Source organism: Oenanthe melanoleuca, chromosome 14 (assembly GCF_029582105.1).
Source record: "Oenanthe melanoleuca isolate GR-GAL-2019-014 chromosome 14, OMel1.0, whole genome shotgun sequence".
Taxonomy (NCBI): Eukaryota; Metazoa; Chordata; class Aves; order Passeriformes; family Muscicapidae; genus Oenanthe; species Oenanthe melanoleuca.
In genome coordinates, this window is record NC_079348.1 from 1,977,985 (window position 1) to 1,992,269 (window position 14,285).

Here is a 14,285-nt window from a genome sequence, read left to right on the forward strand (position 1 = left end):
ATTAAACTAAACTGAACTAAATGCACACACTCACTCAAGACTGTGCTGAAAACTCTTATAAACTGTTACTTGTAACCCTAGACCTGCCAAGTGATCATTCAAGTCTGCAGGTGTTGACCATGCAAAAAATCCACTGATTACAGACAAGCCTTTGAAGGATACAGCCATTGCTTATGGAGGCAAGAGCCATTTGTAACATTTTAGCCTCCAAGAACCACTAGATTTTATATGAATTATAAAACTCTATGAATTGTCTCCATGTAAAACAGAACACTATACATACACCTGACAGCACATACCTTGTGGATCATGAAAAATGCAAGAAGATCTTCCAAGGAGTTAATGACCATCTCACGCAATTGCAATGACATGAGAGCTGCTACAGAATTAAAATAGCTTTCAACTTTCTCTGAGGAATCAGAGTTCCTTTGAGGAGCAAAATGAAGCCACATATTTTTCTGATCAATGAAAACAGATGCACAAGTTGGGATCCACCTACAATGAGATAACGTGGAGACAAAGTTTTTAAAGGCTCGTTATTCTTATTTTGCTCCTTGCAAAGAAATTTAAACTCAGAAATTACCCAAAGAATGAGCAAAATCCAAAGGGCTAGAAGAGAATTGATAATTAGATATCAAACAAAACTATATTTTCCAGGACTTAGAGGAAAACTGAGTTTTAAAGCTGAGGATGCTTGTTATAATGGACCATTGATTAAATTAATAGTAATAGACAAAACAATAGTAAATTATATTGTTTTATTGATTATGAAACAATATTCAATTCCTAGCATTATATGAGAAACAAATTTGGAAGATATCTCAAGCAGTAGAATGTAAACACTTTCTATCATGTGCCTCATATATTCTCTTTCTTAAACTGACTGATTTTCTTCATTAAAAAAAAAAGATTTTCCATCACCATTTTTAAAGAGACTCCACTCTTCTCACGGTTAGAAACCTTCTGAATTCCAGTCTCCATTTATTCATAGTTTATTACCATTTATTCTTGTACAAGCACTCTTGCAGTTCCAAAGGCTCTGACAGCACCCTGATGTTTATTCCTCTAAGGGCTATTCACCCCTTTGTTTTGGGGGCGGCTGGGACTGGTGTCATCTCAGCCTAAGATCAGTTTTAAAAACGGGCCTGCATGTGAGTCAGACCCCGGGATACTCTATTTATCTACAGCTCTAAGAGCTGGCACTGACTTGTGCTGAAGGATATCACGAGCTTCTGCACAGTGCCTTTGAACGATGCCCTCGAACTCCGCAGGCAGCAGGGGCAGGTTTCCACACAGCACCTCTGCAGTGCGAACAAACCGGACCTGGCTGTACCTAGGGAAGGCAAACACACAGGACATCCCTATGGAATACTGTTAAAAAAAATAAAAATCCACGAAATACAGTCAGGAAGGCCTCAAGTGTATTATAAACACTAAAAATGTAATTTCATGTATAAATATCACTCCATCACTAAGCTGTCCAAACGTTCATTTCTGGTTGGGTTTTTCTATCAACAAACATAAAGGGTTTCACAAATTTTTGTTGTACTTGCTGTATTTAAAACCCTTAATTCTACTAAAATTGCCTTGTCCTTTTCCTAGATTAATTAGTGTATCCAGTCATTAAAGAACATACAGAATGACACCTACTGCTTCTATTCCATATTAGTAAGCAGCTATCCTGACTACACTATGGGGGAAAAAAAAAGAAATTTCAGCAGCATGGCATATATCACAGTCTGTAACATACAAGCTTACATTCCTTGCAAATGTTCCTTAAATGCAAAAACAGCTCTCAGAATTACTAATCACCATATTTAACTTCCTAAGATTACACAGTTCAATCTTCAAATGTCCCCAGTGCAAATTTCAAAAACAAAATTTGAAAGATATTCAGTTTTAAGAGTCAATTTTGTTCATATCAGCAACAAGGATGAGAATTCCAAATGTCCATTTACTTGAGCACTGACTCTTAATCTAGGCATAGCACCTTTTAACAAAGGGGATAATCTTTTCACAGCATGTAACATGTTGATTCAGTGATTTCAGGAAACAATTATTTTATGCTGAAATTCTTAGAGGCTCCAAAAAGAAGAATTATGTAGAAAACAGACTTTCTATATAGTGGCTCCCCCAGGATTTTTGTAGTATATGTAGAGAAGTCAGCAGATGCACCCTCTAACCAAACCATGAAATAAAAACATGCTACATTTCATTAAGATTTGATGAACAAGTCATCTTACTGAGAAAGCCAGAGCTCTTGCAAAGTGAGCATCAATGAATTCACTATGAACAGGTTGCTTTCATTCCAACTTTTTGTTTCTTTATAAGAGCTGTGCCATGGGACCGGTGCACAGATAATTCTCCGGGGAAAAGGGCGTGGGGTGCTTCGAATAGACAGTCTCTTCCTCTCAGCTGGATCCAACAAGACATAATCAACTAGAACAAATCACATATATCATGGTTAGACTGCATGTATAGCCAAAATCTACATTCAGAACCACTGTATTTTCATAGTTCAGGAAGCACTAGAATTCTGCCCATTTAAAACTAACATAGATATCACAGGTTTTTTTCTCTCAGAAATCTATTGTCATTCTACTGACCCCAAAGAAATTCTCCATAGATGTTAAGAATAGAAGGAGATTTGCTTTCAAAGTGCAGTAAATGTCTACATAGTTGGAACTGCCCAGAGATTGTGAGCCTTACCAATGGCTTTCATGAGGCTGACACTATAGTCTGTCTTAATCTCTTCTTTTAAACCTGCCAGGAAAATCTTCATCTGTAGGCTAGGAAGAATGTCAGGTGGAATACGTTTTAAAATTTTATTCACCACTTCCTTATCTTGAGGTGCCAGCATGTCTTCTCGCACTCCATTATGTATGTAGTGACAGTACCGCTATAAAATGTATAAAAGATGATGCTTGTTGTATTAATTTTGTGACAGATAATTAATTACTACAAAGTATTTTTAGCTTTTCTATCACCTAAGCCTTTTCTGTAACTGAAAGGTGTTTGAATAGAATGGATTTTGGGTATCTATCTATGTTCCTTTTAAAGCACTGACATATGTACAATACTTCCACCTGTGTTGATGCAAGCACATAGACCACTAGAACTCAGTTCAGCATATTGAATTACTGATCAACAAAGTACTAGAGAACAACATGAGAGGTTAAGAATTTGGGAAGATACTTACCTTTACAACAAAAATCAGAGTAGCTACAAATAAATGAAAAAGAAGTTGGCAATATTGAACAGCAGTTTGCTATATTGAGTATTTACATCTCCTAATCCTCATGTACTGCCTGCTTTTCTCAGCTACCTTTTAGCAAACAGTTTCCAGATACCTTGCAGATGATTACTGCTACTACTTTCACCTTAAAAAGAAATAATATAAATACCTCTATGTCATCACTTGAAGGTGGCTTTTCTCGCTTACTTATCTCCTTCTCGTGCAAATCCATGAGAGCAAATTGTTCTTCTGGGGTCAGTGGCTGGTTGTGTGTGTAATTTAAGACATGCAGCTCTGGTGTGTGAGCAGGTGCACTCAGTGAAATGCGATTCAAACTCTTTAACAAATCACTTTTAAAAAAAAGTAATACAAGTTTAGTGAATAAAGAAGCAGTAATGTTGAAGGACAGATGACAATGATTATATAAACAACTTGTATTATACTGAGAACAAGTATGACCTATGGAAGTATTTCAATTACTCAATAAAAAAAACTGTCATTAAAACTGCATAATACAATATATTACTTTAACATAAAGGATTCAACCATGCAACCCTTACAACTGCCCAGTATCACCCAGACAGGCAGTATTTTATGAGCAGTTCTATCAGAGTCAAACCTACAAGGACAGTTATTTAGGTTACCCAAGATCTCCATGTATTTTCATGTGATTATCTTACTAAAATCCTGTCACACAAAAGCCAGTCTTGATGCACATGCATTTTTTGTAGGGACTTAACATTTCATGCTTGGATGCTTAACACAGCATTCAGTAAAAAGACATATTAAATTACATCTCAAACCAGACTTACTGTAATAATCTGTATCTTTATAACATTATAGTATGTTACCTGTCAGAACTCCATCGCCGCTTTTTCCTTGCAGCTTTAAATATCAGTTAAGAAAAATCACATACAGACATGTTTTTCAAATAAGATGTTATTTCATATTGGTGAAAAACACAGCTAAGATAACTAATCACATAGTGAAATAAGAAAAAAATACAATGTCACACAGAAGCACTGCTTGTGATTATTCCAAGGGATAAACCTAATTAGTAAATCTGAAACTGGCCTTTCATTAATTGAATTTATGCATGCATTGGCAAATTTGTCTGTACTGACTCTGAGGTGATAAGCTTTAAGTGTTTATTAGGGATAAGGAATGTCTTCCAGGGATGATGCTTTAGCAGATAAAGAATAAGAGATAACAATGCACAGAACAAGCAAGCCTAAACTTATAAACACATTCAAGTATGGATACACAGTGAAGCCTCTGTTAGCTCTACCATTGAAAAGGACTTGAATTTTTTCATATTTTTCAATTTTAAATCCTGTGCAGTAAGAGTGTAGTTATTAGCAATGGAGTCACTTGGGCTTCTGTAGTGATCCCGTTCTTTGAATGGAGCTGCCAAAGTCCATGATGTCTCCTGCATCAAAGGAGGATAACGGCTTTTCTGAAGGAGAAACTGGAAAAAAAAAAAGCAGAAGTTTTGCAAAGCACAGCAATTTAAAAAGCCTTCTTAGGGCCAGAACAGGATTAAACATCAATTAGTATAAAAAGGAAATACATAGGTCAGACATACATTTGACCACTGATCTATTTTTATATCACTGTGCTCTCTACATGTATAAGAATAATTTTACAGAACAATTCAGTCATAGGCTTTTTTTTGCATAATTAAGGTATTTTTTGTAAATAAGAGAATGTAGTACACTATCTAGTTCTTTCTACTCCCCCACATCTCTATCTTGCTTCTTTTCTTCTTTTATTTGCTTAGATTTAGAAAATTCCTATTCCTCAGGCCATTGTTAATGACCTGCCTACTTTTAGCACTCAGCCCTTATAATAGTTGAAGAATAGTACAAGTTAACAAATTCAGCTCTTGTCTTTCCCTCACATCAGTAAGGATTTGTAATAGAGTTCTTCTGTCTGTACATCCCATGTTTCCTCAGGTGACTTGGTATCTCTTGATGGACTTTTCATCTCTCCTGATGTCTGAACTTTACTGAGAGAGCTCATTGCCACATGAGATGCATGTCCCAAAACACCCTCAGAGATAAAAGTACATAAGATACAATCATAAATATAGTTGGAATCATTGGACCATTAAGGTTGGAAAAGACCTCCAAGGTTATCAAGTCCAACCTTTGACCCAGTACCACCATGCCCACCAAACCCCATTGCACAGAAAGGGAATTTGCCAGCACATGGAATGTGTGCAGGCCTGGCAGGAGGAGGGAGCACATACCTGATACAAGTCTGAAGGTGCATCTGCAGCAGAAGCAGGTGCAGGTGTGTGTCGCAGTGGTAATTTCAGTGACCGTCTTGGCTGACTCATATTGCAGGTGGAATTGTTCTGTGACTAGACAGAAATAAAAAGCAGCTTCAAAGATATTTATGAAATACTCTGTTTCAAAAAAGATTCATGAAGAAGAAACAGAGTCCTTCAGTTTTCATTGAAAATTACATATTGCAACTTTTCAAATTTTAAGGGAACAGCCATTTTTTGTGGTAGATTCCTCAGCAAAACATGGTTTTTGCAGTCATTCTATGAAACTTCTAAACACCAGTAAATTCCAGTTTAAAAATACAACAACTTATTTTTATATCCCTGAAAACGACTTAAAATTGGTTAAATATTTTAAGCTACACTAAAGACTCTACATGGAATTTGTAATGGTACAAACTCTGGATATTAGAATATTAAATCCTACCAGACCACCAAAACTGTACCCTCCTCAATATCAAAGCAGAGCCCATCTAGAAATAAAATTTGAGAAAGAACTGATTTGATTTACCTCCTTGGTATTCCCCAGCATGCCTACACACACAGAAATAAAAACATTATCGCAGTCAGACATAACTCATTAAAGAGAGCATGAATTCCTCTTGATTAATGACTAAAGGATCGGGCCTTAGGGTACTTTAAAAATGAATAAATTATACAGCTTATTAGGACATCCATTCATTCATTCTTAAAAGTACAAGAAGTCATTTAAAAAGCCATAATTCATCCTAAAAGAACTCCTGACTTATATGCCAACCAGCCTTTCAAACACCTAATATTTGAACAAAGAAATCCTTAATAAAAAGTACATTATAAAGGATTAAGTCCAAAGAATATTTAATGAGAACATGTGTCTTTTAGTAAGTGTTCTTCCAATATCAAATCACTAACCACCAGTAATGGCCAATTTCATCTGAAGTTTTGGCAAAGTTATCAATCTTTCTCAGTCACTGCAGAAGGAACTTACCCTCAGGAGACTCAGGCTCTGTGTTGGCTTTATTTCGCTTTGGGTTTTTTGTTTGCTTAGAATTTTTTGATCCTTCCCTTCAGTGTGAACATCCTTGTTGTAACATGCACTGAAAAAGAATTAGAGACTCATTTCAGGTGCCACACAAGATATCAATCAGCTTCTATCCCAGCTGCCAGGAAGAAGAAAAATCAGCTCTCACATTCCTTGTTTACAACAGTAAACTCTCTCTTCCTCCAAACCTCCATGCTCTTTTTTTCACCATTCCTCTCAAGCTCACTTTTCACCTTAATCTTTCTAACTCCCCCCAGATATCCTTCAAGCAAGGCTTTGTTAAACCCTTCCCTTTCCACTCTCCAACACCAGTTTCCTCCCTGCTGATCTCTTCCAATGTCCCAGGAACTCTGGGCCCCCCAGCTGTGGCTTACAGCAGAACCACACATTAATTGCCAAAAGAATAAGCCCATGTCAAAAGGAAAGGGAAAAGGGAAAGACACCCTGCATGCCTCACACATGCACAGGATGCACAGGTGAGCAGGGTAAGGGCAGGTACTACCTGCAGGGGCCCTTGGTACCAGTCCCTCTGCCTGTCACAGCTTGGTGAATTCCTCTGACACTCTGCCTTTCAGTCCTCAGCTTGGTTGCCACAGTTACAGCATAGCTGGTGCCTGGAGACAGAATTCCCTCCTCCCCCAGCAGAGAGGAAACAGCCCCTTTCAGTGTTGTGCCAAGCTGTGGTCAGGGAGATTCAGTTGTAGAACCAATGAGGAACTGTACAGGCTCCTTTTACCTCTGAAAGTTATGAAAAATGTAGTCTGAGATACCTGAGCTATTCTAACTTTTGCATGAAAGCACTGCACAGAGCTCCCAGAGCAGTAAAGGCTCTACAAACCCAAATTTTCTTAAGAAGAATTGGAAAAAAAATATTCAAGATTCAAAATCTTGACTCCTAACATCTTTACCACCATTCAGAATCAAATTCCCTGAGGATCTGAACACAGCAGATGGGATACTCCCAAATCCTCTAGGTCTGTATGCATTTGCCTCCTACTCACAGTCATCACTCTGTCCTGAAAGAGCCTTCCACCACATTCCTCCAGAAATGGGAATTACAACTATCCAACATGAAATCCAGCACAGTCTCTTCATATCTTACCCTCAAAAGGGCCCTTGTACGTGTTCTGCCAACACAGCAAGAGTTCCATTTTAAACCCTTTCCCATCATCCTTGCTATTTTTCATCCAGTTTTCTGTGAGGTGTGAGAATGGCTGATATCCCTCAGTTAACAGCAGAGCTTTCCTTATATCTTGCCCTTATACCATCTACAAGTGGAGTATTGTTGTTGGCCACAGTTCTTTAACATAGGCCAGCAGGGCAGGGTACAGAAGCAGCACTGCTGGTGCTGGTAATTGCTTGGCTGTAACTCTCCAAATATTTCAGTGCTGGTTTGCAACATGAGTATTTTCCTGCTAATTGGAGCTGACACTGGCATGAAGACAAGCTCAATTAAGCAGCAGTTAAGAGTAACTACTGTTCCTCTGTGCACATCAACTTGGATGCTCATCTGTGCATGCCCTTCAAAGTTGAATAACTTATCTCTGCTAAAAACCATTAAAACCAGTTGTTTTTAATAGAGGAAGATTGTATAGTAATTTTTAGCAGAAGAGATAACTATGCATAACAATAAAATAATTTTCTAAGAAGTATGAGACTATCTTCAAAACTGCAGCTATGGCATGTTTGAAAAAAGCCAGAAATTTAAAATCTCTAGTATACTTTAAACTCAGCTCCATTAAACTTTATAGTACCATTATCACTGAGTTGTCACACTGCAACTCTGTCAGTTTCCCCTATGCTCACTTTTTTAAAAAGTATACAAACCAACAAGTTTATTATGATAAACCCTAGTGCAGCAGCAATATCAATCCACTATGCACTTTAATAATACGAGAGATTAACACATTAAGAGTTCATGCAAAATACATTTGCCCTGACCATCCTCTTCTTGCAGGTATCTTGTGCTAGGCTTTTAGACTCTAGAGTCCAGATATGTGTTAATTTGCAGATCTTACTCCCTCTGTCTCCACAAATCCTGGTATCTTCACAGATCATTGAAATCAGCACCTCAAAGACACTGAGCTCCAACAGTCTGATTAAGTCTAACACCCCCCCTCCATAGTTCACAAAACATCTTTTTGCAATAATTTCCAAATTAAACATGCTGTTTATTTTGTTGCCCTTAAAAAATAATGGAACCATTAGCACTCAGTTTTGTAATATTCTCACAGGTGGCACCAACTCAATGATTAAAGCAGTCACGAGAAACATGAACATTTAACTCATTTCTGATTGCAATTTACAGCACGAGAAATTCCGTGCAGCAGAAGCTGGGAATTCACTGAAGCGTGTTCACACCGTCACGATGGCTCTGGAGAGCAGCCAGGCCAAACCAGCGTGCGCACACCTCAATGAGAACAGTCCCGGCCAAACCCTGAGCCACTGCAGGAGCGCTGCTTTTGCTGAAAACCCAGATAAATTCTTACAGGAGTTACTCCTCACACGCCACGTCTCCCCGAACAGGTTTGCCGCGTGTAAACACCTGGAGGCAGCAGGACAAGGTGGGAACGCGTGGGAGCAGGAGGCCGGGCGGGGGAAGGCGGCTGTGCCAGGGGAGGTGTGAGGTGTTTGCTCCACTGTAGCTGCTCACGGCGTGAGCAACACTCCCAGCCCAGGGCAGCTGCCCCCGCTGCTGCCAGCCTGGGCACGGTGGCGTTACAGCCACCCCCGGAGCCGCTGCTGGCACCCGAGCGCTGAGGTGCGGTGCCGAGCGAGCCTCTGCACGCCTCCACAGCGTGCGCATACCCGCATTTTCCGTCCTCCATTCCAAAAAGCTGCAGGCTGCATGTCCTAAAACAACGCAAACCTCTAGGACACTGAGGAGGTGCCCGGACAGAGCGGCTGAGGTAGGGCGGGGGTGAAGGGCAGGACAGTGAGGGGGGCATCGGGCAGCGCCGCCAAGCGCGGCGAAGTTTGGAGCCGCACGGCCACAGCTCCGTGCGCCGCCACCGGCGGGCCCTGCCCGGCCCGACCCCCACGGCCCCGTGCGCCGCCACCGGCGGGCCCGGCCCGGCCCCCGCGGGGAGGAGACAGCGGCGGAGGCGGCGGCGCTCCCCCAGCCCGGCAAGCCCTGCAGGCCCGGCACCGGCGGCGAGCGGCCGAGCGGGGCCGCGGCCCGGCGGGCGGCAGCCGCAGGTGAGCGGGGCCGTTCCCGGGGCCGTTCCGCTCCGCCAGCCCGAGCTCCGGCACTGCCCGGCTCGGCGGGAGGGCCGCGGCCCGGCGGCTGCGGGAGCGGGGCCGTGTCCCCCCTTACCTCCGGGGAACACAGCCGGGGAGCCGCTGTCCAGCAGGTGATGAGGGGCGCTCACTGCGGCTCTGGTGCCGCTGCAGGCCGCGGGCGGTGGCCGAGGTAACGCCCGGGCTCGGGCGCGGCCCGCGGGCAGCGAGGGCTCACCGGCCGTGTGTGACAGTGGGTGCGTGTACAAGGGCTGTGTGTGACAGAGGCCTTGTGAGACCCTGGCTGTGTGTGACAGTGAGTGCGTGTACAAGGGCTGTGTGTGACAGTGGCCTTGTGAGACCCTGGCTGTGTGTGACAGTGGGTGCGTGTACAAGGGCTGTGTGTGACAGTGGCCTTGTGAGACGCTGGCTGTGTGTGACAGTGGGTGCGTGTGGCAAGGCCCGTGTGTCTGCAGGGACACTGCCGCCCTGGCTGCCCGCGGTTGCAAACGGGAAAATGCATCCTCTAACCTGCCCTGTGTAAAGGTCCCCCTGTAACAACAGCTGGAAGTTTTCAGGGAGACTGCTGGGCTGAGGTTTCCTTGAAACTGCCACAATTAAATATGTTCAAAGCGTCTGGAGGCGTTTTGCCTTAATGGGCCGAGTTTTGAAGCTGTGTGGGTATGCTCTGGCTGCTGAGCACAAGGATGCTCTCAGAAATAAGAATCATGAGTGTGTTACCTGTTTCCAGCAGCCATAGCAACGAATTGTCCATGCAATGGTTAGAAGTGATGTTTTTACATGTAAATGAATACCCTGATGGGTAAACACAGGGTTAATGTTATAAAGGAAGAAGGTGAGAGTCACTTGTATCTTGCTGCTTGGCTTTGGGAGTTTCAGAAGAGCTTGCAGGGACAAGCCTTCTATATTAGATGTGCTTTTATCAAAGTAATGTTTTAGCTGTGTATCACTTCATCTGAAACCTGCATTCTGTCTTTATACAAAGGAAACATTTTGTTTTCAAAAAGCATCTGTATGAGTCTTACTAATTGTACCTTACTTTTAAGGGGAATTGGATGGCTGAGTGAGAGCTGTCTGTTCAGAAGAGGTCGTGGCTGAGGATTAATAACATGTCTAAAGAAATGCAGGAACTACAGAAGCAGTGGCACTCCGTGGTGCAGACCATCCACAGCAACGCCAATGTGGGTCTAAATTCTAATTTTTTATATTTATAAAGCTACTCCTTTTGTAACTATCAGGATACCACAGTCTGATCTATTTAAATGCACTCTATTTTTTAAGTGAACACTATGAGGCCTATGGGAAGGCCTGTCCTCCCACACCTTCAGTCAAGAAAGAGGGAAACCTGTTCTGCATTTTTGTGTTTAACTGGCATAACCCTTTGAGATATAAAAGTGGCATTTTAGTGAAATGGTTGTACTCCTATAAAAAGAACTGAAACTCTCCTCAAGGGAGGAAACCACTGCAGTAGAATTCTAGTGCATACTTGTGACTGCCTCTGTAACAGGATTTTTTTTACCAGTAATTAAATTCTTAACAACTTTCTGATACAGACATGCCTGCACTGTGCTTAGATTCAATAAATGAGCAGGTTGCAGATATTACTAAGCCATGGATAAAAGAATAGTTGAGCATTTTTAAATGTTGCAGATTTTTAAAATGAATAGAGGTCTCTAGATCAAAATAACAGTTGCCAAGATACCAGTGAAAGCTACAGCTAGACTGGGTTTTTTTTTTTGTTTTCAGATTAGTTGCTTTTTTTGTGAGTTTGGTTTTTTTAATAATTGGTGCAAGAATAGAACTGGGAAGTCCAAGAAAAACATGTCTGTTGTTGGTAGAATTATATTTGCCCTGAAGTTATCTAAGTTTGCAGCAAGTTTCCATGATTTTGAAACAGAGGCAAGAGGTGCTCCCTATTCCAGCTGCAGACTGACAAAAGATCTATCCTACCTGTAGCTTACTACAGCAGCAGTGATCTGTGAAAGGTATCTGTGACAAGATATTAAAAATAATCTAAAACATTTTTTATTCATCTGCAGGTTGTTGCTTTCATGAATTCTCGAGTCGGCCAATATTTAGATGACCATCCTTTTGTTGCCTTATCACTCCTGATGTTTATTGCAGTGTCTGCTATTCCTGTTGGATTTTTCCTGGTTTTTGTTGTTACAACAGCTGTAATGGCCTGCATTGGTGTGATAGTCATGGAAGGTACTGTATGCACTTATGGATGTACTTACCTATTCTCTTTTAAGGCAATGCTATCTCTTCCCTTTTTAATTTTTTTCTTCTGGAAGTCTGAGTCCTAGCAGTTGAGGATTTCTGTGTGTAGTCCTCAGGTCTCAGCAGTAGTAAAACTCTTAATACAAGAATACTAATCTAATTAAGTGTAGTCTATACAGGGGAAATCCTATTTTCCTTTCTAGTCTCATCCACCAGGATATGCCTAACCCAGTTATCTTGAGCATGCATAGCTTTTATGCAGGCTAGCCACATGAGTGAGGAAGATGGTTTCCCCAAATTGTTTGAAATTGTGGTTATGATAGAATATGAGCTCTTCTATTTGTACTTGTTTAAATAACAAAGTGATGTTTTTTAGGTGTTGTCATAGCCATAGGTGGCATAGCCCTTCTGTGTGTGCTGTGTGGCCTGGGAGCCCTGTCCCTGGGAGTGTCTGGAGTGCTGAGTGTTTCTTACATTGCACTTTCAACTCTGGTCAACTACTGGTATGCATCAAGGTGAGTATGGATGCCTTTATCCATGCTTGCATTTCAAAATCTGCAGCTGTTCTATTGCATACATTATTCCATTTTTTTCCTAAGTGACCCACTGTTGCTTAGTTTAACAATGTTTCTTGAATGCTTTGAATCTTAGGCTACCCTCATGACTTAAAATGCAGGAGACACATCTGGTCATTGATAGGTATTCCAATGAGTGTTCATTCATGCCCTTTTTCCTATTTGGGACAGAGGAAATACAAATGGTCTTTAAATGTGAATGTGCTAACACAACATGACATCAGGCAGTAAAATGCAATTTTGTTTCACTCCAATTTATTGCTTTAAATGCCATTAAAACCCACTGCCAAGTAGAATTTTGTGTAGAAGATCAACCTTTTGCAGTTCTTCCTGCATGAGAACCCAGCTATCTCTGCTTACCAGCATTTGTAGAATAAGGGAGTAAAACTGGTCATAGATTTGCTCATATTGCTCAGCTTTTTTGAGCGAAAAGTTAAAAGACAATCTTGGGGCAGAACAGACAATAAAACCACTATTTTCTCATGTACACAGGGGCCAGATAAGGAAGCAAGATGTTAATGGAAGTTTACCACAGAAGCAGCCTGGCTTGGATCTTTCTGCCAATACTGGAAAGAGTGAATAAGTAGATTTCACCCCACTTCATAGGCACTTAGCTGTACATTTCCAGCCTTTGCTATGTAATTGTTTACTCATTTAGCATTCAGCCATTGTGTATTCCTGGAGAGTGAGAAAAACCAATATACATCTTACACTGGCACTGTAAAAGGGATTTTAAGAATAAACAAGCAGCAGTAGTGCAGTGCAGGAGTAAGTGTATGTGCATGATGGAATGGTCCATAAAGTTTGGTAAAGGGATGTAAGAGTAGTTGGTACTGTTATGTCAATGGTAATTAGGTGGACAGAAAGGGGAGGGAGATACTTGACTTCTCAGATACTGGAGTTCTGAATGTACTCTTTAGTACATAGCAATGGTAACTGATACAGAAGTATCAAAGTTCAGAACAGTAGAAACACATTTTGAATGTGGAAAAGTATTTGTAAGCCTTAACAACCTTTGTTAGAGTAGTACAAGTGCACCAGGCCAATGCTTTATGTTCATTATACAGGGAAATGTGGGTTTGTCATATGTCATGGTTTAAGCTTTATCTCCCTTTAGCTGTTGTATTATTCCAAAGGGATATTTTCCTTATTCTCATTGCCTCATCATAGCAGGGGTACATTTAGGTCTTAGGTCTTGTATTTAAAGTGCCTGGTTTGGTTCTCAGTTGTAACTTTGTGTATGTTATTTAAACTTTTTTCATTTTTGCAAATGCTATTATATTTTTAAGCATTAAGAAAGTATCTAACTATATTAGCTTAATAAAGTGTTCTTTGTTTAACCACACTGTCTTATTAGTCTGTTTTATTCTACAGTAAAAACAATTTTTTCACATCATGTTTTAGGAAGGCTACAGTTAGAACTGAGTTTTTCTTAAATAAAGTGTTTTATGTAGGTAACATTGCTGAACCACAAACTGCAGATTACTCTCTTTCTCATGCCTGTAAAGGAAATGCAGATGTCTAAGGTCTAAATTAGTTCTATTTAGTTTTGCATAAACAAACCTGCTGCTTGACTAAAAACATGGACACAGCCTACCTGAGCTGCAATGTGCTTCACACAGTAGTGGTAGTAACAGTTTCAGTATTAGGCTAAGCTCGCCCCACACTGCAGCTGTAGAGTGAAATAATCCCCAGAAGATTTCC

At 40.9% G+C, this 14,285-nt stretch overlaps 2 protein-coding genes across 6 annotated transcripts in view; one reads left to right on the forward strand and one right to left on the reverse strand.

The window, feature by feature from the left end:
* Positions 1–6,595, reverse strand: part of DNAH3 (dynein axonemal heavy chain 3) — a 51,418-nt gene extending 44,823 nt beyond the window's left edge. Inside the window, exons 1-9 of the mRNA XM_056503507.1 lie at positions 6,493–6,595; positions 5,487–5,600; positions 4,499–4,703; positions 4,087–4,120; positions 3,405–3,585; positions 2,710–2,899; positions 2,244–2,439; positions 1,208–1,333; positions 300–495 (exon numbers count right to left, since the gene is read on the reverse strand). Of these exons, the coding sequence (XP_056359482.1) occupies positions 300–495; positions 1,208–1,333; positions 2,244–2,439; positions 2,710–2,899; positions 3,405–3,585; positions 4,087–4,120; positions 4,499–4,703; positions 5,487–5,576 (1,218 nt within the window). The 5' untranslated portion in view covers positions 5,577–5,600; positions 6,493–6,595. The remainder of the gene's footprint in view (positions 1–299; positions 496–1,207; positions 1,334–2,243; positions 2,440–2,709; positions 2,900–3,404; positions 3,586–4,086; positions 4,121–4,498; positions 4,704–5,486; positions 5,601–6,492) is intronic.
* A 2,308-nt stretch (positions 6,596–8,903) lies between these two features.
* LDAF1 (lipid droplet assembly factor 1) lies at positions 8,904–13,924 on the forward strand. Of its 5 annotated transcripts, none has more exons than XM_056503512.1 (5): positions 8,904–9,110; positions 10,833–10,967; positions 11,826–11,994; positions 12,383–12,521; positions 13,074–13,924. In XM_056503512.1, the coding sequence occupies exons 2-5, from the start codon at positions 10,896–10,898 to the stop codon at positions 13,162–13,164; spliced, it is 471 nt and encodes a 156-aa protein (XP_056359487.1). In that variant the 5' UTR covers positions 8,904–9,110; positions 10,833–10,895; the 3' UTR covers positions 13,165–13,924. The 5 variants fall into 5 exon arrangements, with proteins under 5 accessions (XP_056359487.1, XP_056359486.1, XP_056359483.1 ...); XM_056503511.1 differs by having other exon boundaries at positions 9,103–9,455; XM_056503508.1 differs by lacking the exon at positions 8,904–9,110 and adding an exon at positions 9,627–9,744.
* Positions 13,925–14,285: the final 361 nt, after the last annotated feature.